This window comes from Chrysemys picta, chromosome 2, assembly GCF_011386835.1.
Source record: "Chrysemys picta bellii isolate R12L10 chromosome 2, ASM1138683v2, whole genome shotgun sequence".
NCBI lineage: Eukaryota > Metazoa > Chordata > Testudines > Emydidae > Chrysemys > Chrysemys picta.
Genome location: NC_088792.1, coordinates 153,095,303 through 153,120,932, shown reverse-complemented (window position 1 = coordinate 153,120,932; position 25,630 = coordinate 153,095,303). Strand labels below are relative to the sequence as shown.

Sequence of the window (25,630 nt, the reverse complement as noted above, 5' to 3'; positions counted from 1 at the left end):
CTTCCTTTGCGAAAAGACACGGGGGCAGACTAACAATTCCTAAGGAGGTCAACTGTACTCCTGCTCAGCCACCAACAGTAACACATGACAAATATCACAGTTAACTTCCACACTAAACAACAACTATATTTTCCTCTACACTCAAGTGTGATACACTAACATTTTAAAATTATATTATAAATACTAAGCAACTGTCCTTTTCCTTAGTAACACAGTAGGATCATGGTATTTCTGGAGTGTAGCCAACTGTGAGAGGAAGAATATGTCTGAAAGATTGCTTTGCCAATACTTCCATCCATATGTACCTGGGACCTGATCCCAAAGAGCTGATCCAAAGCTCATTGAAGTCTTTCCATTGACTTCAACCGGTTTTGGATCAGGCCCATAGAAAGATACACATTTTCATGTATTTTACCTGCAGACAGTGAAAATTGCCTATTACATCTGCAATGAGGGAAAACTGCTTATAGGCAAGAAGACCAGCACAAGGCCTATGCAATACTTAAAAGAGGACTTCCATGGTGCATAGGTCTTGTGGTAGACTAGTGGCATGTGTCAATTTTACTCCACGTGCATATGATCCACAAACACACACACACACACACCCCTCATCAAGTTGCCAATCTACAGCTCCTGGCTTTGTGATGACATTGGTCTCTTCCACAATTCCCCTTGGTAAGAAGAAAAAAAATCATGACAGCCTTTCTACTTCAAACTCATTTCTTCTCCAGAGCATTAGCTTGTCCTGATTGATTTGCTCTGGCATCCTAACTGTATGCTAGTATCAATGGTAATTCATTTTATCCCAAATGGATTTCCCCCCACTGAAGCCAGAAAATATGGAATATTACTGGTTTAAATAAGAATCTAAAAAGTATTGGGGGGAAATAGCCACTAAAAAAGGATGGGAAAAACCTTGAGAGCCTGGAATTCAATATCCTGAAACTATCTAACATAACTTAAAATGGTTTAACTAAATATCACCGCAACTGGAGTTTTGAACAACAAAAAAAAATATTGCTATGGTTGCTCGTTTTGACTAAGAGATTGAAGGTCCTGTGAGAAATGCACATTCCCCCTTTCTCTCAGACTGTTTAAGGCTTTTGCTTTCCTGATTTGGAAGGAAAGGGTGCTGAAGCAAATGGGTCAACGCTGGGTAGCTCTTTAGTCCTGGAAGACAGAGAAGCAATAGAGACAGATCCTGCGATAGCCTGTTTGTTGGTCTGAGAAACCACTTTGTATGCTGCTATAGGTTGGACTTCCAGACCCTGCCCATCTTCCGGACTGTAGTGACGGGAATACTTTGATAGAGACTGTGGACGGAAAGGCTTACTAACCATTGAACCCAAGATGGCTTCTTGGGGGAGTGCATGTCCTTGGTTTTTATCATTAGGAATGCCACCAAGATCTTTAAATGTACCTTTGGGAGGAATGCCTTCTTGGGTCTCCACTGGTCTTACGGAATGAGACGGAAGGTTGGCTGGCTGAATAAACCCTACCCCAGAGTACTGAACTCTAGATGAGACAGACAATCCGCATGTTCCTGTATCCAAGTTTTGGAACTTGGAGTTATCTACATGTTGGACATCACCAGTTTGACCTAGGAAAGAGGCTTGAATGTGAGGCTCCTTGGAAACGTTATGAAAAGTCAACTCTTCCAAGCTTTTCTTTTTTGTGAAAGGGGCACTTAGGAATACATCTGCCTCTTCTGGCTGCCTGACAGGCACATTGCTCTTGGAGATGAAGGGAGCTTTGGTAAAGATGTCCAACTCATCATGCACTATTCTTGAGCTTCGGAAAGGAGCCGTGGCAAAGACATCTGGCTCATTGAAAATTTCTCCGGAGTGCTGCTGAAAGGCTGTAAACAGAGCTTTCCCCATACCGCTCTGGGAAGGCTGGGGCTTGGAATCTTCTCTGGAAGCCACAAATCTTTCCTTGAGTGTCGATTGCAACTTACTGGACTCCTCTTCTTCTTCTGAGTCCATAAGTAAAGGCCTGGACCCACTACAATCCAAGATGTCCACCTCATGGTCTGTCCCCTCTCCCTCACTGCTGTGGAAAGAACTGTTGCTTGAAGGCCCATCTCTTGCGAAGTAATCAGATTCTGAATTGTGCTGAGTTTTCACTTCAAGCATTTCAGGCTGGCCTTTGTACAGAGGAAGTCCATCAGTAGCAGCAGACAGTTTACTGTGCTCAGTGGTTAGGACAGGATATACAACTTGTTCCCTCTGCAAACCTATAAGAACAAAACAAGAGCATTACTCAATGGGCTAGATTCATGTAGTCAAACACAAAAGAAACTTAACCATATCAGAAATGTTATGATGTTCAGATTTAAACTGCCACACATGGAAAATGGGAAAATAAAATAAAATTAAGATCAGGCAAGGCATTCAAAGCACACAAACTGGAAAAAAATTAAGCACTTCCTCACAATTAAGGACACCACAAGTACAACATGTTAAAAAGAAATGGAAGATGTTAGATACTCAGACGTTCCAATTCAACATTCCCTCCTGACATCGTTCTACAAGGATCTTTTCTATAGATCACTCACAAGAACCACAACCTACGTGGGTTTTCATTTCGGAAAACTGCTGTCTAGCGTGAAGTACCAGTGAATGGACAGGTCTCAGTATAATCAACACTGCCTATTGACATAACAGCCCCCTACTTGCAAATAGCAGTGGAGTAGAATCTCGATTTTACAAATCCAATCTTACAAATGACTTCTTATATGAACCATCTTTCTGATGGGGAGGGCAAAAATCATAACACAAAAAATGTCAGTGAAGAACAAGTTGACATTCACATTCTGATGCATTCAGTGCCTTGCAAATCACTTTGCAGTGGCTTGAAGAACAAGAAAGAAAAACCAAGAATGTGGTGCACCACCCTGCAACTTATGCACCATACCTCTTGCAAAGTTGAGATCTTCAATTTTATGAACTCTTGGATTTTATGAATGCCTCAATTCCAAATTAGTTCATAAAATAGGGGTTCTACTGTATATTGTTTGGCATTTTTTAAAGATTTAATTTTTATTTCTGGGAGCTGGCTCACAGAAAAAAGTGGCATTGCACTGAGGGCACGTAAAATACACACACTGGCGTCCCTTACTGTGAAAGTAGTAGGTGTTTTAAAAGAAATAAAACGTGTTTCCTTTAGCAAGGTATCCTACAGGATTTTGTATCAAATCCGGTAATTTTCACAATGGTACTCAAGCCATTGCAAAACAGTCACAGTTAAATTTAAACAACCCTATATAATGATTACAAATGAAATATCTAACACGCTTCTAATGGACTAGCTTGGTTCTAGGTGTTAGTAAGATATTACTAATAAGGAAGAAATGGAGGCTTACTATCCTGCTGTTCTCTAGTTATACAAGCTCAAGAGTTGGCTTGTTTTTGCCTTATGAATCACACAGACAGTTATCAGAATACAAGATATCTTACCTTCAAAGAACTATTAGCAGGTTAGAAGTATGTCATTGGACTCATGTTAGCAAGAGGATAGGAAAAAGGCACATGAAAAACTAAAGCAGTATAGATTCCAGACAAAAATATTTGGGTTTTGGTACGTGATATTCATCGAGCAATAGGACAGAAAAATGCACTTACACTTCCTTTTGCTTTAAGCAAAACACATCTCGCAGTTTTGCAAACTTGCATGATCACCCACCCCCATCCTCTGCATATATAAAATATGTAAACATACACACTGAACTTCAGGCATAAAACACATAATATATTACACCAATTTCTCATAATTAAAGACAATACTCAGATAGACATCCAAACGATTGTTTATTGGGAAACTATTCACTTAAAATACATTACACTGTAAAGTAAAGCAGTGTAGATATAGGTGAGCATTTTATAAGATACTGTACAAAAATACTGTCTACCTTCTCTGAAGCGTATGCTGTCAGGAATGATTTAAACTTAAATACTAATCTCAGTTTGACTACAGTAACAAAAAAGGTCTAATTATCTATATAGATTTTTTTTTCTCCTTTCAAGAGGTTGACTATATATTTACTGAGTGCCCACGCTGGGTGGTATTGTGTGATTTTTAAAGCAGCAACTGACAAAGACCAAGACTTGCAGAAGCCTTACATTGGAACATGATGTGGTACAGGAAAATAAGGAAGGGGGTGGGGGGGAGAAAAGAGGATCATGAGCATGCATCATCACAGATGTAACATACATGCGAATTCGCTGTAATTAATGTTATAATGCAAACTATTCAATATTTTTGTAGACCACTATTTCACTAGACAAATCATTTTACCTGAATTATGATTTTTCCTACAAGATTATGCAGATAACACTGTATCTACAATCATGGTGTACAGAGTATGATCTATAAAAAGATAGAGATAGGAGGGAAAACAGGTTCAATCTAATTTAAGCCCCAATCAGTTAAGGACAGTAGCAGCATCCATCTGAACAGAATATGGAAACAGCACCGGATAGTTACATTGCCAAGGTTCTGAAGTTAGCATAATTTGTTCCATGACATTCTGCTCTCTGCCCTTGTTGTTAGCTTCAGCCCGGCAAAGCAGCTGTTCTATGCAGTATTCCAAACTATGGACTGTCAGGGCAGCCGCAGTTTGTGCACGTGCCCAGCTTTCAGCCCATGCCAGACCAGTGGCTCTGCGCTAGGTCTACATCCTGCAGAGATGCATGCAAGGGATGTAGATGCTCTTCTGGGTAGCCACTGCGCCTTCCACTTGTCAATACCTCACACTTAGGCTTAAGTGTGGATGGCCTTGGACATTCGGGACAGAAATTCACCCCCTGCAGAAGATCAGGTCAAAGGCCTCTGCATCATCATTTAGCAAGACTTCAGTGCCCAAAACAGTGCTTACACTGTGCCTAGATCTTGTGCTGGCCTCTTGCACAGGGGCCAGTTTCACCCCGAGCCTATGTAATAGTTGCTGGAAGGTACTACAAGAATTAGAGCATACTAAAGATTTTCAAGACAAACAAGTGTGTATAGGTGTGCCACTTGAGACGCCATGTGTCGACAAAAGTGGAGTTCTATTCAAGTGTACAGTGATTGCCATCAGAATCTCAACATTTGCCAATGGTTACCACACCAGTATCTATGCTACCACACTTGTTTCCTATTCTAACTACAAGTGGGGAAAACTTGGCTCCCCTACACCATGAGGAGTTAACGTTCCTCTGATACTAGCTATTTTTTTAAATGGCCAGCCACTGTATTTTAGCATATTGCTATCATATGACAAAGAAAGATGAGCAGAAATGCAGCAAGGTATGCAAGTCTGAGGTGTCACCTTTGCTTAGTTGGGACAGCACTGTCCAAGAGAGGGGCCAGCCACCCCTCAGTGTAACTTCTGATGGTTCAATGCTTTTACAAGGTAATTAACATTTTAGTTGTGAGGGCAATATTAATAGAGAAGGACAAAGTTCTACCGTCATTAGTCACCAAGGGAAATTTTCCGGCATCTTTTCCTGAAGGAAGAAAGTGAGAATTTTGTAGCAGTACCTTTAAAAAAAAAAAAAAAAAAAAAACACACACAATCACTCCACCCCACAATGGATTCAACATTGATGAAGGATCCAGGCCCACGTTCTAAATTCTCTGGTTCTCTCAGTGCATTTCACTAAGAGAAGAGTAAAGGATTAGTTACAAGAGTAGCTAGTGCACCAGTCCCATAACTAACTAAACTGCCAAGCTTTTTAGAAATATTTAGGTGTGTCCCCTTTTGGACAGGGGCAGTAGGCCAATGGGTTTGTTCTTACAGATAAATAGTTTTTATATAAGTGAGTTAAAAAAAAATAGGGAGATAGGATAAAGTTAGACTCTGAAGTGCTCAAGGTCTGCATGAAGGTGGTGTAAAAGTTAACAAGCAACCCTGTGACAGGAACATGAAGACAGTCATATTCGGCCCAAGCCCCAGGTTTTGCCGTTGATTAGTCTGGAGGAGCATGCAATGTAAACATAAGTGCAAGTGGATCCTTTAAGTTAGCTCCTATAGATAGTGTCCAACATGGACGGTCCAACAGTTCCCATCCCAGGTCAAAGAGAGACCAATGTGACTGATGCACTCAAGGGAAGGCGATTTCTATTTTAAAAGGGTACCAGCCATTTCATTCTATGTCATGGGTGAAGGGTGGAAAGGACCATTCCACAAATAGCTGTGGTTAGAATGTAAAGGGCAGGCTTAGTAAAATTACGACAGTGCTACTAGCTTTGAAATCCTATTTCATGGCACTGTTTCCAATCACACTATCGGTAAGCAAGCTAAACAAGATGCTTGGTTGCCTTTTATGAACACACAGAACATCCTCAATCTCCACACATCGGTTTTTTGGCATCATCTATAGGCCCAGTTGCCAACCTCGATAAAGTTGTGCAAGAATGGGATGCACACAACCTCTCTTTGTTGGGAGATGATACTCTAACACTTTAGCATGCCAAGAAATATTAACACTGCCAACGGGCAGTTGCCCTTCAGTTATCCAATCAGAAAAATGGTCCATACTTGTAAAGTTAGAATATTTCTAAGCATGCTCACTAGTAATAGTTGAAGACTTTATTCCTTAAGATGTTTACATAAGATAGAACTTGGATTAGATAACTTTTTCCCCCTTGTATACAATACTTGGTAGAAATTTTTAGACTCAAACATTGTACTAAAGAAAAACACTCCCCGAGAACATCGACTTGCTTTACCTTCTTCAGAGAGAAGGTATATATTAAAAATATACATCCTGGGATAGATCAGGATCTGCACAATGCCGCAGTGTAGAATACTCACAATAAACAGATGTAGTTCACGTTGCTACAGTAAGTATAGACAAAAACAAAACAAAACCCCTCTATGTGATAACTGCTGCTTTGAGACTTTAGTTTGCATAGATTAGCAACATATAAAGCCTGTAATAACCTTAATGTTTATAGCGTGTGAGAGGGAAGAGACAGCTTGTTACAGGTTAGAATATATCAACACTTGAACGGTTTTCTTCTTTTTATGAACATTGTGCAGTGATTGCAAGCTACTAGAATAATTAACGCAAGAAAACAAAAAAAAATACACTGAACAGCTTTTGCCTCAAGTCAATGGGAAACTTTTCATTGACTTTAAAAGGACACTGGATCAGGCCCTACAATTAGAACGTTTGAAAGAATACAGGTATTGCCGGAGTTGAAGTTGCCTTTCAATGCAGTAATTCTGCTGTTTTGTACCAAACATTTTATCTAGACAAAGCCATAAAGATCCTATCATCTGATGTTGACTGGGTAAAACTAATACAATAGCTGGAACATATGGCTATTGGCTAGGTTTGTTTGTGATCTTAAAAAAAATAAAAAATAAAAAAAATAAAAAGTGATCAATGCTTCCCTTATTCACCTTCATTGAGGAGATGGTGTATTCTTTCTTTGTACTCGAATGCCCGTCGAGGTTAAAAATAAGGGAGCAGTAATCATAATAAATATCTAGCTCATACATAGCACTTTTGATCTATAGATCTCAAAGCACTTTACAGAAAGAAGCCAGTACCATTCCCCCCCCCCCATTTTAAACATGGAGAAGCTTAGGCACAGAGGGGTGAAGTGAGTTGACCAGGGTCACCCAGCAAGCCAGTGGCAGAGCTGGGAAGAGACTCCAGCTCTTCTGAGGACCAGTCCATTGCTGTATCCTCTAGGCCACACTACCCCAAAGATAATGATTTGTGTCTCCTCTGTTTGGCATCTTGTGCAGCCATTTATTCCCCTGCAGAGTGAGTAAAAGCAGGTATAAAACATTCTGATTAGGAAGAGTTTTATTCCCACTTCATACATGTTTAAGTGATCCTAGTAGTGGAGAATAAAGCTTACTCAAATTGTGAATAAATCTTCTTTTTAGATAAAGCTGAGACAATTAGACTCCTCAGATACACATAGTTCAGGTTTAAAGAATGGTTTGTGATTGCTTCAGAGGAATACCCGGCTGATTTAGTATGGGTAAATCTCACTCTGGTGGAGCAGACTAGCACAAGGCCTATGCACCACTCCAGTCCTTTTAAAAAATAAATAAAAAAAAAATATAAGAGGGCTTATGTGGTGCACAAGATTTGTGCATGCCCTTTGCACACAAGTGAATTTAATCCCGTGTGTGAAACAGCTGGCCTCCATCTATAAGGAACAGTTCTAACCTCATTATTCCAAAACTCAGTTTTCTGCTAGGATGAAGTGGTTGTAGCATGCAGTGCCCACACTTTGATGCAAAGTTGCTACATGATTAATTTGGATCGATTATTTCCATCCCACATCTCTCAAAACATCCCTTCCTTTTACACCCAGATTTACCACACCCAAGGCTGATTTCTTATAAATTCCTTCCACAATTTAAAACAAAAACAAAAACCAGGAAATTATTTTTTTTAAACCGAAAATGCCGCTGAAGAAAATTAATTCCAAGTCATGAATGTTTGTGCTTTATCCCATGTTTGTGTCCCTCTTTGAGGTCTGTGGCTTACAGGCTCCACATCTGGGGTTTGCCAATGCACCCCTCAACTTTCTAAGCTCACCTGGGCCCCCCGTTCTCATCGGATCTTGTATTTCAGTGATGCAGCCTTTTCAAATGGCTTTATGGAAAAACCATTTTAGGCAGAGCTAGCTCCTGGCTGGTTGTGGAAAAGGGGGATGGGGGGTTAAAATAAGTTTTTTAAACGGTAGCAGGATCATCAGTAGAAGTCCCCTCCACACAATAGCTGGGATTTGCTGGAACGATCACATGCACCTTGCAATGTGTCGTAATAGAGCCCAGAAGCTCTGACCCAGTCACCTTTGCCACTTGAAGACACTCGCATCCATTTTGATCAATTGTTTTGTGGGGCTCAAAGTTTAACTGTTCACCAGTTTGTGCAGTAACTTGGAAGTCCACAAATAAATCCTGCTCCTGATGTGATAATGAAGATTGCAAAGTCCTATCTCTGCCTTGAAAGGGGAGTTGCTCGGACTTTTGTATGGTGGCTACATTTGAAAGTATAAAATCCTGTAGGCGCATCCATTAAGGTACCAAGGAAACCAATGTCAAGAACTGCACTAGTGACCCAAGGACATTGGGATGTGATGGTTCCTTCATCGGTATATGAATCAACAACATGTACTAGCAGAAAAAGGAGAATCATCTTGTGTCATTTCACTCAGCATAGATTTCTACCCATTTGGGGACAACAGATGGAGGAACAAACCTTGGAGGAGATAGATAAGCATTTGACTTGTCCCCCTTCTTGTTTTCATGACTATAATAGAACATCTTTATGGTGGTTAGTAAACTTGTATTCTTATGCCAAATTCTTTGGCATAGAAACTGGATGACAGTTCACTCTGTGCCTTTCCTTCTTGCTAGCAATTTTCACACAACTTCTTCCCAATTGGGCAGTTTACACCACGTGAACCTAATGTTTGCAGGCTAAAACCATTTTTTTTAAAATATAGAGATATACCTATCTCACAGAACTAGAAGGCACCTTGAAAGGTCATTGAGGTCAGTCCCCTGCCTTCACAACAGGACCAAGTACCGTCCCTGACAGATTTTTTCCCCAGATCCCTAAATGGCCCCCTCAAGCATTGAACTCACAACCCTGGGTTTAGCAGGCCAATGCTCAAACCATTGAGCTATCCCTCCCCCATTTTGGCAGTTTTTAAAATTAATCCCCCATCTCCTTTAAAGAAAATGAAGTCTTCATACTTCTCTTGCATTTTCCATTCCACACATCTCTTCTGTAACATTTCCTTAACAATCAGTGTCAAGTCTTTTCTTATGAGCTGGGTCTAAATCATACACCTTTATAAAGGATTATGCTTCCATTGTATTGCATTTCCCTCCCAGATCCATGAATAGCTATTTTAAAAACAATAAAAAGAACATATACCTCTGCTTATTTAATAGCATCATTCCAAAACAACCCAGTGCTTTTATAATGTTGATTCCAGAACACTTGAACAAACTATTAGATTTAAAATCTTAAACATTCTTTAAAAGTACTTTAATTCACAGAAATCTCTTGGTTTCTAATATACAGTAGATGGTTACTTTTTTTTTTAAATCCATTCTCTTTTCATGTATTTTCAGTATCTGGCTATACAATAACTTTCTATCTAAAGCTTTTTCATGTTCTCCAGTCCAATTTGCCTGCTTTAGGAATAAAAAACAAACAAACAAAAAATAAAAATAAAATTCTATTGACAATTTTACTAAGATCATTTCCATAGCTCTCTCATGTAAAGCTTCTTCTGGAAAGTGCAGTATTACACATGTAATGATACAACACATTTAAGCAATACTTTTATTATGAAGTGTAGATTTTAAAAGAAGATTAACGGAGAGCAGACAATTGATGGTTAGTTCTATTTACAGAATTTGTTAAACTAAATGTTGGTGGTGGTGGTGGGGGAATAGTGGTGAAACTGGAAATAGGAGAGAAATGCTCACAGACTTTAATGTCTTTCCCTCTCAGGGAGAGGTCAATACATCTATAATTTAGTCATTCATACTTTCGCACATGAGAGTCTGCACTTGTACTAATACAGCTACATACACATACACAAGGTTAGCAGTAAGCTAGTAATTATTCCACTACAGAGGAAGAGTCCTTTTATTCAGGAAGAATTTTCAAATATATGATAGGAATGCTGGACTTTAAGATCATAAGCCAATGAAAACAAGTTTAGCGTATCCAGTTAGTTGACAAACTAAGCATGTCAAGGTAAAAAGAAAAAGGTAAATGCCATCAAATTGTATCTAGCTTGTCAGCACTCATTTCCAACTGTTTGAGGAGAGTGCATGCTTGTTCTACAAAGACTGAAGATCTGAATAAAGTTTACAGTAACTTGTCTACTGAAAAATGGTTCCATACTTAACTATGTTGCACTATATGTAGTTACAAGGGAAAAGAGAAAAACCCAGAACAGATACGAGACGTTTGACTAAAACCCAGGTTAAGAAAAAACAACTGTTGGACAATTTGGTTTGTACACAATTTACAGCTTGTTTTTTTAATCTAAAAACACATACATACACGCACGCACACAAAAATAACAGGAAAATACATCCGCTGCTGCCACATTGCCCTTTTCGGTTAACAGTTCATTCAGTATAAAGACACTACAGCCATACTCGCATGTATTTGGTTCTCAATTTTTGAAATATTTCACTTGGGGTCCTTTTTCTATCATTAACATTTGGGGTTCTTTTTTGAGAAAGCACAATCTGTTCGTGAGCAGGATCATTTTAGAGGGGGTGTGGAAAACCCTCTCAATTTACATGATCACCATATTTACCGTGCAGCTCCACTGCAGCAATGCCCAATTTATTTTTTTTCCCCCTCTGAAGCATATATTGCCAATTTAAAAACATCTTCTCCTAATTTGTCTCCTACCTAGGAGATGAATAGCGCTAGTGATTTTATGTGTCCTTTCCTTTTGCCCATTTGTCGGAAATCCTCCCTTCTCCCCTCTAAGGTTAAACACATATGTTAGCACTCTAGCCTAAGGAAAAAGAAATATCCGTTGTATGCCATTTCTAGCAAGGATCATACATAGACTACAATTAACTAATTCATTTACAGTTAAGCTTTCGGTGGAGCTATGTGTAAGTCTCAGCAGAGTGGATAATGAGGAGTAGTGCTTCCTTTAGACATATGCTAGCCAAGACAGGTGCATAAGGAACCATAGCAGATTGTACCAGGGATGAGCTGAAGGACGGACTATGGGAATAGGTGGGACAGAAATAGAATCCGTTCCTGGGCCGGGAGATGGGAACATAGGGGGTTGTCTCCTTCTGTTTGCAGATTTTTTTTTTTTTTTTTTTAAATAAAACCCAAAAAAACCTGAAGGTTAACTCCTCTGGAAATGAAAATGTAGATAAGGTACGTTACAGAAACTGCATCTGCTACTGGGTCACTGCTACAGGTCTATGAGCTGATCCACCAGCAGTAAAGACCTGGCTAGGTTGGGAAGACTGGATTCAGAGCTTCCACTGTTGTTTCTAGAATGCCCACCTGAAAGGGTGAGAGATAGGAATTCAGTATTGCACAGGACACACACAGGTTAGTTTCAGATGTTCAAGCACAAGCAAAGAAAGAACAACCAGAGAAAGCAACTTTAAGCTGAGCTAAGCTATTCTATGTTACGGGTATTATGGTATGCAGTGTTGTTATAGCCGTGTCAATGGCAAGGATATTAGAGGAGACAAGGTGGGTCAGGCAATATATCTTTTATGGACGGACTTCTATTGGTGAGGGAGACAAGGTAGCAGCCACCGCCAAGATTTACACACAATAAGGCCTTCATGGGGCAAAGTAAGCCTTCTAATTCATGACAGTGGGGCAGCCAGGCCAAATTTGAGTGAATGGCATTGTGACCAAGTGGTGAATGAATCCTTCTCAGTATTGTATTATCCTATCTCACTGGGCCCGATTCTCCTCTCCCCCCACCCCCCATGTTTGAAAATCAGGAGTAACCTGAAAGAATGGAGCAAGACAAACTGGCATAAGCCAGAGGAGAATTAGGCTCACTGATAACTAAGGAGATATGGTTTCCGTGTAATTTAGGTGTACGGCTTAGCATGACTGCCCAATAAACTGGTTGCCATCATGTGTGTTCTTTTTAAAAATCCTCGCTTACCTTGTGAATTTTTGGATATCAACACTGGGATAGGGTCAAACTCATCTTCTGCCACCTTTTCAGAGCCCTCAGGAACATCAAAGCCTGATATCAGATTAGTATCTTCTGCAGTGTAAAGGAGAAACGCAGGTAAAGAAGCAAAGATAGCAAAAAAAGCATGTTAGAATTGCCAAAAATGTTAGGGTTGGTTTTTTTTAAGTGGTTAAAAAGTAAGAGTTTAAATAAAAAGTTGAAATAAAGTTGGTAAGTCTATAAGAAGATAATAGGTGAAGAGTCAAACTCAAAAGCAAAAAAATAAAAACCAAACCCAAAACATACACGCACATACTCAGCTGAACCAATTAATGAGAACCAACATAAAATTTGGCCAACCCAATGCTTTAGCAGTTAGTACCTTTCCTAGCTATGCTAGAAAACATGGTTTGAGGTTACACTGGCACACTGCATGGCCAGCAAGAATAGGGGGGCAGGGGGCAAAGGAAAGAGGAATGAAAATATTCTTTTGCATCTTATGTTCTTATTCTCAAACACCAGTACAGTTCCAGCAAACAGTCTACCTCTTTGGTCATGGGACCACATATATAAAGGGAGATTTTGAGGAGAAAGATGGCAGCCTGGCACAAGGGAGGTGTACAAAAGGTCCAAGACCGATTAATCAGATGAGCCAATACATGAGTTATTGCCCGTGGGAAAGAAGGCAAATAGGGGCTTGAAATCAATGGGAATTAGGTGCCTAAACTTGTTAGGGATTTTTTGAAAATCCCACTAAATGCCTCTCTGCTTCTTTAAGTAACTAAGTACCTTGGAAAATCTGGTCCTCAGACCCTATGTGAAGCATATTCCCTCGCTATGGCTCAGGGAATAAGAGTAAATAGGTTCTGTTGACCAGAAGCATTCTCCCACTCATACAAAAAAATCCCTTTAGATGAAGTTGATAGATATCCTACTAGATTTTGGCCGTGCAGGTGAAGGAAACCCTGTGAAAACACCTGGCTCTTAGGAGTATAAAGGGGAAAACCACATGTTTCTACAGAATGAACATGCAGACAAGCCAGGATCATGCAAGTAGGCTTTATGGCTTGGCTTAGAAGTAGTGTTCTTCAGCAATCAGACAAATAGCTGAGCACCTTTTTGAGCCAACCAATGTTCTTTTCTGCTCTATCCATAATTGTTGATAGCTTTGAGACAACAGAAGTTTGTAATACATTTAGCCATCTACATCTGTAGGCATTAAGGGAAGATTGTTGAAACTTGCACTCATTTTAGGCATCTTCTCAAGATGAGACAAATGCAAGCAAGTATATACTTTTGGATGGGTTTCGTTAAGAGATGCATTTTCTCTTCAGCTCACTGTTTCAGCTATTTATAGTAATAAACACACACTATTCTGTCACAGTCTTTCCCATCCCACACATCCGGGATTCAGTTTTTTGTTGAGTAAATGCAAAGTAATGACAACCAAGTCTTGAGGGGTTCTAATTTACAGCCTAAGAAACACAATATAACCTAGCAATACATTTGAATTCTCTAGTGTAACTTGCTGAATAAGATACAGCGGTTTGGAGAGAACATCAACTCATCTCTGGATATTATTGTTATTGATATAAGCATCCAACCCATTTTTTAAAATCTTTCTACATTTATCAAAGTTCCCAAGAGCCAATAGCTGACGTGATTAAGGCATGTCTGTAGTATCAATAATATCTTGCGGCATTGAGTTCCACAGGCTGATTATTCTTTTGCACACAGTGCACAATTAGCCAGTTCAACTTATTGCCACGGGATTCACTGAAGCAAAGAATTAAAAAAAGGATTAAAAAAAGGATCGGACAGCTATATGGATAAGGAGATCATCCAGAGCTATAATAAATAATAATAATAATAAAGATTTTGTAGAAAAGCCACAGACAAGAGTTTTGGAAAAAGATATAAACCTTATGTGTCCAATAACCTTGAAAGGGAAAGTGAGATTTCCACGTTTGCCCTCAAGGCAATAGAAATAGTGGGAAATCAGGCAGAAGTCTCAATTCATTCTCTCATTTCTTATTGAAGTCCAACATTTTGAGCTTCCATTTTGCTGAGTTCCATCACAGAATAATAGCCAGTGAACATACATTTCAAGCCATTTACTCAGAATAAAGTGGCAGGGAAGTTTACTGTTGCAATGAGTAATTAGGAGAATTGCTTGTTTAAACCCAGAAGCTTTATGAAAAATGCAATCTCATTTTAAAATGCCATTGACTGTAAAAATTGATTACAGACTATTTCTACTGCACTTCCTCTAGGGACTGAACATTTTCTGTTGCCATAGGGATGCTTATCAATTGAGCTAAACAAACCTCAGTGTGAACAGACACCCAGAGGTCAAATCCAGGTTAGTATTTCGCTCTTTGGGCCTGTCTTTTCAATGCATTAAATGAAGGAAAAACCCCTGTAGAGAGGTATTTACCATCCAAGATACACTCCACATTTTATTTGCATATTACTCATTGCCTGGCATTTTTCTAATAGTTGGAGATGTTACGGTGATCGCTTCAGCACAGAGCAGGAAACTGGAAGATCACAGCAGGAAAAGTACATTTTAAAACCTGTGCTTGAAGCTCTGAACTAATGAGTGATGGTGAAACATTCCAGATCCAAATACACCGAGGACCTAATTTTCACCCCCACTGACTTCACTGGAGTGGTGGATGGTGAGCAACTTTGCGGGGGGGGGGGGGGGGGGGGGGGGGGAGGAAATCAAGCCTCAAGTATATTCAGATCCTAGCACAGATGGTAAATGAAACATGCAAGGTCTTGCACAACACAACAAGAGCAGAGCTGGAAACAGAACTCGGATCTCCTACGCCAAGGCATGTTCGTTAGCCACTAGACAATGCTCAGGCCAACCTCCAGAATTGCAATTCTTCATAGCCACAACACGTTAGCCCATTGTTACTCTGCAGTTCAGGTTCCCCAGCCCACCTCCCACAAGTATACCCCACTAAACTTTTCGGTTTGTACATTACACTTGAACACCTAGTCACTTCTGTAATTAGTGTGACTTGGTTCATGGGCTTTTTCTAGCTAAACGCTTCAGGGAAGAGGACCTGTTCCTGAAATCTGGCAATACTAAGTCACAGAGGACTTATGCTACAGACAAATCAAACAGTGGCTCTTCGAGATGGGAAGCACAGGGTTTCAAAAGCACACGTGGTCAACCAACCAACCACCCACCCACCCACCCTATGAATACTGGAGCATTAAGGCAAATACTATTACACACATGTACACGCAAAAAATATACAGCAAGTAAGTCTTAAGTGCATTTGTTTGCAGAATCATGCTGAACGGTTTTCATATTTTCTGTTGGTAATTTGATGCCCCCAGTATTAAAGGCTACACTGTACATTACAAGTGTTACCAAGTCAGGGGACAAGGCAACAGGGCCCAGTAAAGAATATGGGTCAGATCATCAGTTGGTATAAATCAGCATAATTCCACTGATTTTGAGTTACACCTGCTGAGGATCTGACCCTACAACATCAAGTACGACAGGTATGACAAAAACGCCCAGTGGCAGGTTACCTTTGTGAGCTTGAGCTGAAATAGCTATAGGAGCAAACTCGTCCAAGAGGTCAGCAGCGGGGTTAGAAAGCAGAGAGCAGTCAAGTAGAGAATCTTCCCCAGTGAGCGAGTCTGTCCAGATTAACAGCCATCAGGCCACAGCAACGACAGCATTAAACAGCACACACACAAGACTGTTAGATTAATACTGTCACACTCCTGTTACCATCCAGTTAGTACTGAAAGGGCAGTTTGCAGATCCTGCATGTAGCCACATCTAACATTATTCTGGCGGGGAAAATTTCCCACCATTAGAGAGAGCAGTGAAGGATCCCAAAAAGTGTTTTAACCACCTACATGCAGAAAACCAGATTCACCGCAGGACAGCAGCCACCTCTGGAGCTGTGAGAGCAGCAGCCAAGTCAGAATCTTGCATAGTGGAATGGGCTAGACATTAGCCAAGAGAAGAGCGAGAGTCCCTCCCCTCTTGCAAAAAAAACCCCTGATGGATCTTTGGATATTGTTTAAGTCAAGACTGGAATGAGGAGGCTTTTACAATTGTTGGCCTGGTTTAAGGTCTTGTTGGAAAGACATACAGACTATGGTATTTACTTTGCAAAGAAGGAGAGAGTTGCTCATAGGAGAATTTGAGCCCATGATTTCAGGGAAGCAAGCCTGATATTTTAGATGCAGCTGACAACCTTTTTGAGATAAATAAGTAGCTGAGCTCAAGTATCTGAAGAGGCTTGTCAGCCATAGATCAGACTACACACCATTCATTTCTGTGTAAAAGAAACATTAAGTAACATTTCAGATATCTTAAAGCTACTGGTCTCCTGTGGCACATTGGGACGCTGTCAGCTGGGGCCTATCCTGCGAAGTGCTGAACACCCTGTTGAAGTCAGTGGGGCTCTGAGAAGATATAAGGATCCACCCGTAGGAGCAATTTTCAGGATCAGGGCTTATGGGGTAAGGAAGAAGGATGAATTGCCAATTACAGAACACAGACAAAATACATCTCTACCCCGATATAATGTGACCCGATATAACACGAATTCGGATATAACGTGGTAAAGCAGCGCTCCAGGGGGGTGGGGCTGCGCACTCCAGTGGATCAAAGCAAGTTCGATATAACGCGATTTCACCTATAATGCGGTAAGATTTTTTGGATCCCGAGGACAGCATTATATCGGGGTAGAGGTGTACAGGTGACACTGAAGACTGGCATTCATAACAGCCACAGGAGATCTCAGCAGTAAACTGGAAATTACCAGGGAAGTTTCATATTCATATTGGCAACACACCACTAACAAATGTCTATAACTAGAAACATATGATTTTAAGGGAAGCTAATTGGGGGAGGGGGACACGACTTTTTATTCTAGTGTGTTAAAGAGACATTAATGGATTAACAAACCATAGAGACATGGTCTGTCTACTCAGCAATTGGGGATGGGAGGGGGGAAGGTGATTGCCACATGCGTAGGGATACCCGAGTTAGCTTTGATCTAGTTAGCTTGCAAGCACAGGCTAGCTACTCCACTGCATAGTCAGGGTCCTGAGTGGGCTTGCACTCAGCAGCTAGCCTGTGCTCCCAGTGCGTAACTGCCATTGGCACTTCAGCATGTGTGGATGTGTTCTAGCTAGCTCAAGTTCACATCTCTGATTACAGTGTAGACATACCCACATTTCTACACCCTCAAGATCCAGAGGCCTCTCTAGCCATATATACCGGAACAAACAAACAAAATTATTTTATATATGTGTCACCCTCATAGGAGCAGCACTTGTCAGTCCATCGTAACACCTGCTCTGGAACAAAAAAAGGGTACTTACTGCTTTCTTAAGATTCTTCTCCCGTGGGCTAACAGTGACCTTTAAGGAACCGGCTGAAATTAGCTTTATAAACACATGGTCAATTTAAACTGCAGGTGAGGTTAGGGGGAGGAGAGAGAGAACAGTTTAGTCCAGTGGAGAAGGTCTTCCTATTCACTATAAAGAGGTCCTACACCCTAACGCTACCCCCCCATTTCAGTTTGTGGCATCTCACCAACCTGTTCTGTTGGAAGCAACTGAGTCGGTCTGGGAGGGGAGGTGCTGGGGCAGTGGAGCCTCCAGGCCAGGTATGAGACTCTCAACAGGTATGTCATCTTTTCCTTTCAGAATGCACCCGAGATCAGAGCAGAGAGAAGGGAGAAGTTAGTTTACCAAATACAGCACAGGTTGAAGCGGAGAAGGCAGTTGTCTGAATCTTTAATTACCTCTTTAATACATAGGTCAGCTAGACTGGCAGGAATGTGGCAGCTTGATATTATACTCAGGTTTGTATAACAGCAAATCACTGAAACAGACCACTCAGGAATAACCCAGAGCCTGAAAGTTATTAGTCTTAAGTTTTTGCTAAGAAATCATCCATTAAAATTCCATCTCTCTTGGGTATTTATATGTCCCCTATTACCAAAGTATCCGAGTGCCTCTCAATCTTTAATGTATTTATCCTCACACACCCCCTGAAGCAGGGCACTGCTATTATCCTCATATTACAGATGGGAAACTGAGATCCAGAGAGGCTAAGTGACTTGCCCTAGGTCACACAGAACTCGGTGGCAGGGCAGGGACTTGAACACAGATCTCCTGAATCCAAGGCTAGCTCCCTAACCACCCATCCTTGTTCAGAGGCCCTACATCCATTCCCCTCACCCAGCACATTATCCTTCCTCTACACACGGCTCAAAGAATCCCCTCCCCAAACACCACACTGTCACAGCTCTGCCACATTATTGATGACAATAGGGTAAACCTCAAGAGTTTACAGCAGTGCTGAGCTGTTCAGCAGTGACTCCCCCTGGAGTCAAGGGGTATGGTGCCTTGAGAGGCAAATTCGGCTCTTTGCACATACTCTCTTCTAAGCAAGGTGTGTTTTGCAATGGCTGCTGGCCTACCTTTCGCCTATCCTAGCCAGGCAGCATAAACATGCACAGTTATCGTGTAAACATGCAGGAGCACAACATGCCATACAAATTACAGTTTGTTATTTTACCATTCACAGCATCAGAGGTGCAACCGAAGGGGTCAGCTAGAGGCAGGATATCAGGGAGCAGAAGCGCAGTCTCAGGAGATTTGAGACCCTCAATCAGTTTTTCTGGGTTAAGCAGAAAAGGAAGAAGAAAGGAAGAAAGCAGAAAGAAAGAAAGAAAAAATCAAAGATATTAAACAGCTGCTCATCTGAGGGACCAATCGTCTTACATTACACTCTGTTAGTTCATATTAGCATGGCTCTATGCAGGAACACGCATCCTGCTTATACAGCGCCCGCCAAACAAGGATCTCAAAGCACTTCACTGAAGTATTTAATTGATCCATTTTACTTAGAGCTAAAATGACACCTACAGAGGTTAAGGCCCTAATTGAGTAAGTATGTAAGCATGTGCTTAAGTACTTCGCTGAACTCGGGGCCCTAAGTGACTTGACCAAGGTCACACAACAATTCAGTGGAAGAGAAAGTGTTCTAACCCCCACTGCCTTGCTCTAGAATACCAGGCTATGTTGCCTCCAGGAAGTCACCACAACAAAAACAAGCCAAGTCTTGCAATAGCATTAAAAATAAATAAATAAAATATATCTATAAACCCATGAACTGTAAAACAGTTTAAAGCTCGTGAACCTTTCCCTAACTCTTCCTATATTAGAAAGCTATTTGGTTATATTAGAATCATCATATAAAAAGAAGGACACAGATCGTCAAACCCACCCAAAAGAGTTAGGCATACTATTTCCATTAATTATTACTAAAACTGCATACACAAATGCCTTAGGTGGCTAAAGAAAAATATTAAAACACTACAAAGCCAAGCCTCACAGATCTAACTTGGGTTTATACAGCTGTCCAGTTACCAATCTTTTTTTTCCCTCCGGATACCAAATATATTTTAAAATTGGATGTCGAGTTCTTGGCAACGGAATGCCCATTATTTCCATTGCTGAATATGACTTCATTTTGGCAACTGCCAGAGACGGTGCTAGGGTACCTGGTTAGCATGGGCAGACAGTAAAGCTGGCTTAAGTTGCATGTACCTAGAAATCAACCTGGCACACACAACTGTGGAGAATTATGGATCAGGCCCCATGTGTGGTATTCAGATCCGGGAGTTTGGTTTGGGCCCTATTTCTCATTTTAGCTTTTACATTTCCTGTAAAATTCGGCTCATTTTCTTAATCACTGTACAAGCCTTGCACAGCACAAGAGTTAAAATTACAAAGTTTGGTATTTTTTAAATTAGATCTGCAATTTTAGTTATTCATATTTGAGACACCTTCCAGGGGCCTGATTTCCAGATGAGGGTCTCTAGTCGGACACTCAAACTTTCTGAAAGCAACCTGGAATTGTTTGAAACCATTCTCCTCCATCACCCCCCCCCCCCCCGACCTCTTAAATGCATTTCTGTTCCACCCCCATGTTTCTTTAGTGAAATGTGTTCCTCTTTCATTTCCGCCCCCCAACCCCAAAAGGGATCATCCATTTAACCCTCACATGCAAAAGGATCTCTCTTTGGTCAGCCATATGGCAATTTTAGCAGACATGCAACCACGAACTGACTCATTGAAACATCTTCTGTTGATTATTGTGGGATGTGAGTGTTAGTGAGTCTCTAGTCACTGGGTAGCTGTCTCCTGAGAGAACGCTTGGAGTTTTAGAGAGCCGGAGAACATTTTTCGAACAAAAACTTGGGTTTTCTAGATGGAAAAAGGCCTTCCCCATTTCCTAAAAAGTGAAGCTATTCTCATCTTCCCCACACCCGCATCAAGTTTACAATTTTTCCATGTAAAATTTGATGAAAAACTTCAGTGGTTCTTTGCCATAACTTGTTGCCTGTTTTTAATTTCTTGTTTCTTTCACTGCCAACTTTGATTGGTCAGCATGGTCACTGAAGTGCTACGTTCTTATGAATGCTGACATCTTTTAAGAGGACTACATCCCTTCAGAGTAGGGTTTACAATCTAAGCTAGACAAAACACGTACAGGGTAGGGAGCAGGCAAAGGAAGTTCACAAGGAATGTGATTGCACAGTCCTGTTTGTTCTAATTGAAAATATAGACGGAGTGAGATTTTCAAAAGCTCCCAAGTGACTTAGTAGCTTTCAAGCATGTGGGTGCATTTGAACAGCCCTACCCATAGTTTCTATTTTATGTTGTACTCAGTCCTAAATGTAAGGATTGTGAGATGAAGCATGGTAACAGTAGCGGTGAAAGCCAATACCTGCAGGTTGGGGACGGAGTGAGGGCTGCTTAGCAAGTTATTAAATGCTCATTGACCTCTATGTAGACTGATCTATGGTTCTGCTTTAAGCAGCAGGAAGCGCTGCTATATTAAAGAGGTGCGTCTCTCTGACAGTTAGATTAGGGCAGTTTCTTTAAAATAACATGCTTATGAATAAACCACAAGCTCAGATTCTTGACATCAAGATCATCCAGCACAAAACAGGTTCGTGAATTCAAACTCTTTAGAATAACTTCACCAGGATGCATTTTTGACCACAGACGCCAAAGAAAAATACATAAACAGAAGGAAACGATCTTTTACCTTAGACTACTTCCAGTGCACTGATCTTAGGCAGCTGCAGTTCAATGGTAGGTGTGCCTAGAAAGGCAGAGCTCCCTGCTCTTCAGCCTCTCTAGTGATATGCCCTCCATCCAAGCAATAAAATAATTCAAGCTAAATGCTAGTTTTTATTTCAGACAGGAAAGTTACTTCATTGGAGCGGAACGGAGGTCACTTATTGGTTGGGGGAGAAACCAGCATGGTCAGATAACTAAGCTTAAATTGGAAAGATCATTGTGCATGAAGAGAGATAGAAGCATTTACAGGGGAAAAGTTACGATGGAGATCTCAGGGTCTCATTCCATTATCTGTACAAACACAGTAGCTAAAGTACACGCAGTCTTCCACATGAATTAATAAGGCTGCTTCTTGGGTAAGCAAATTTCATCCTCATCATCAAGCCTTCCACATGTCTTGGGTTCCACATGTGACAGGACAATCAACTGCCAAACAAACACACAATGCTTAGTGCTAGCTGCATCTTCCATTATATTTCATGGGATGGATTCTATAACCCCCGTTTTCTTTAGGCTATTGTGACAGATCTGTTACTCTCCTAACCGATAAAAATCTTCTCCTAGAAGATAAATAAGGGAAAGATTTTCAAAGCTACAAATAGCAGTCAGGCACCCAACTCCTGCTGACTTTCACAGAGAGTTTAGTACTTCTTTGCCATCTGTGCTTTGGAAAAACTACACCTAAATCTCTACAACACAAGGGGGGTGGGGAAATCTATTTAAAATCTGATCAAACTTTAAATAACTAAAATTTTTGCTCTAAAGGTTTTGTTAAACATTCTTCTACTAAGGGACTAAAAAGGTAAGTTAAGTTACATGAATAATAGCAAGTCTAATGTAAAAACAGAAGTCACTGAAATTTTTGTGTTACAGAATCAAGGCTCATTATCGCAAGATCTATGTTAAATTCTGTTTTTTATAGCATAGCTGAAAATTTAATGGGGATCTTTCCAACACAGCTTGCACTAGTGTAACTAACATGTAAAGTCCATCTGTGCCTGTGTCACTTCTCAGGTTATATCACTGAAGTGTGATCTACTAAGGATACCCTTGAACAACTGCACAACTGGAACGGACACTGGAGTGGTGTTAGCTGTCATGAACACCTAATACAAGGTCCTTGTTTATGGGTGCAATGCAAGGAACTGGTGATAATTGAGAGCTTTCAATAGGCTGAGCTATCACCGATCTTTTTACCCATATTCCACTATGGAAATTAAGATTAGGTGGGGGCACGGATGAATCCAAGGGCAAGCAATGTTTGCAAAGACCAACTGGACCGTATAGGTTGGGCCTGTCTTCTGGCTACGGTTGCTGAGGGACTCCTAAAGGGTTCCTACACCATTGAGCTCCTTGGATATTTACTACTGGACCTTCAAATTTAGCTTCTGGCTAGAAGGCTTTTGCTGTCTTTTCTGGAGCTGAGCTCTGCGCTCTCATCTCAGAAGTCCCCGCCCCACGATAGGCTGCCAAACTTGATGAACAGTCTACATCATGGGTTCTCAAACTGGTGGTCATGATCCCTCAGGGGGTCACAAAGTTATTATGTGGGGGTCACAAACTGTCAGTCTCCACCCCAAAACCCGCTTCGCCTCCAGCATTTATAATAGTGTTAAATATAAAAAAAAAAAAAAAAAGTGTTTTTTAATTTGTAAGGGGGTGGGTCACACTCATAGGTTTGCTGTGTGAAAGGGGTTACCAATACAAAAGTCTGAGAACCACTGGTCTAAGTCTTCCAATCACAGCGTAAGTGATTCAGCTTAGGTCTGACTTTGTTATTTATTTTCTGGTTGGTTTCCAGGTTGGCAGTTTTCATTCCTGGTAGCAGGAGGGTGATTCTTAATGTTACTGCGACTGGCCTTGCTTTTACATGATCAAGGCTGCTGGCTGGGTATGCAAATTGTATCCTTGAGTCTTCATGCACATCTTGCCAGAGTTGACCCAAGAGAATTATTAAAAAAAACCCTCATATATTGTCAGACCCTTTTTCTGGAGCTGCTGTGGGAAACTGAAATTCTGCAGGAGTATTACTATTTACATATCATTTAAGCTAGTAACAACAAGCATTGGGGGGGGACGGGGACCGTTTCCTTTTGGGTGTGAGGCATGTTGCATAGAAAGCAGTGTGTCCACCAGTCACCTGCATTTGAGGACCCTGGCATATCATTTCAAAGGTGCTGAGCATCGAAGTCAATGGGAGATGCTGATTGCTCAATCTCTTTGAAAGCGAGGTCACTTATTCAGCAGCTAAAACGCCTGCTTCTCCTCTCACTCACATCAGTGTAAAATGGATACTGGAGTCCAAAGCAGTTGCAGAGTTACTCTTGACTTACATCAGTGTAAGAGCAGAATCAGGCACCAAATATTGATTCAGGAACATAACATTAGAAAATCCAGCCTGAACAATTTGGCCTGTGTCCCCAAATCCATATCCGATCACGTGTATGCAAATCAGGTACTTCAGGTCTGCAGTTAGTTCATTGGCATGAATCAGGGATTTTCCATCTGCAACTGCTGAAGGCAATTTTTTTTCAGGCTCGTAAATTGCATCCATGTTTGGTAATCTGACCCTGGAATGTCCTGGCCTAGCAGTGAGTTTAAAGAGTGCGGTTACAAAGCCCTAGGAATTAGAGAGGCTGATGGGCCTTTAACTGGAGCAGTCCATTAGGTAGAGAAAGTAAAGGAGGATTCCTAAGAGACTTTCAAATTAAGCAGGGAAGGAAAAAAACACCAAACCAAACCAAAACCAAACCACATTTCTCTACTATGATCCACAATAATTCAATACCACTCTAAACAATCAAGCTGCAATATCTCAAAGCCAAGATCTTTATAGCCAGGCACTGCACGCTACAGGAACGTTACTCACTCTCGTGCCATGGAGGAAAAGCAAAAAGAAAGATAATTCAATAGAGCACACAGCAGAGTCCTTTTCTTCTGGTGTCAACTGAGAAAGAAAAACAAGGTTGTAAAAATCCTGCCAAGTCAACTGTGGCACCGGGGATTGGAGGTGGGATGGGGGGGAATAACTGAAGTAAATAGAGTAGTCACTCAGGAAGATTTCTTCCTATTGATTAATCAAGTATTAAAGATGAAAGGAAAACTTCTAATTATTCAGCCTCAGACGGCTCTGACTAATCAAAGGATGGGCCTGGACTTTAATGCTCCTAATGGAGTTTCTGCAGACCTGAATTAATATATATTTGATATTGCAGAGCAAAAAAAAAAAAAGTTTGTTATAAGAAATTAGCAGGGTGAGGTGTAATAAATAGAAAGCAGTTCCTTAGCGATGGAAGGTGGGTTTTTCAGTCTCCTAGGGGGCTTAGTACAGGTCACTAAGCTTTTAATGGGAATTGAGCATCTCAGTCCCTTAGACCTGACCTATACAGTGTTCGTACTGGTATAACTATGTTGCTTGGGGGTGTAATTTCTCTACCAGAATAGTTACACTGGTACAACCCCAGTGTAGATGCATTTGCACCAGTATGAAGGTGCTTTACATCAATACATCCTATTCCCATACAGGAAGGGGGAAAACAAGCTATAGCAATAGAAGGCATCTTTATACAAGAGTAACTGTGCCCACACTAGAGCGGTTGTACTGCCTTATCGAACCAGGATAGCACTACCACATCTGTGTTTAGACAAGGTTTTAAGCAGCTTTGAAAGCCTGCTCCCTATGCTTTTTGCTCCAGTTTTGCCAACTCTAGCAAGTCTCATGATTCTTGGCCTTTTTTTTTTTTAAAGCTCCTGGAGTCTTGTCATTGCGGGTCTCTCAACTCAAAGCTCAAAACCCAGAGGGCAAATAAGAACCCAA

General features: G+C 40.9%; 1 protein-coding gene across 21 annotated transcripts in view; it reads right to left on the bottom strand.

The window, feature by feature from the left end:
• Positions 1 to 228: 228 nt before the first annotated feature.
• The window catches only part of AAK1 (AP2 associated kinase 1), a 143,035-nt gene continuing 117,633 nt past the window's right edge, over positions 229 to 25,630 (bottom strand). For 5 of the 21 annotated variants that reach the window (XM_042840274.2, XM_065584423.1, XM_065584422.1 and 2 more), the window contains 5 exons: positions 19,238 to 19,339; positions 18,252 to 18,353; positions 16,219 to 16,329; positions 12,652 to 12,756; positions 229 to 2,236 (listed from right to left, as the gene is read on the bottom strand). In XM_042840274.2, the coding sequence (XP_042696208.2) occupies positions 1,095 to 2,236; positions 12,652 to 12,756; positions 16,219 to 16,329; positions 18,252 to 18,353; positions 19,238 to 19,339 (1,562 nt within the window). In that variant the 3' untranslated portion in view covers positions 229 to 1,094. Of the gene's footprint in view, positions 2,237 to 9,994; positions 12,027 to 12,651; positions 12,757 to 16,218; positions 16,330 to 18,251; positions 18,354 to 19,237; positions 19,340 to 25,630 lie in introns of those variants that run through there. The other 16 variants (XM_065584437.1, XM_065584439.1, XM_065584438.1 and 13 more) reach the window with 7 other exon arrangements.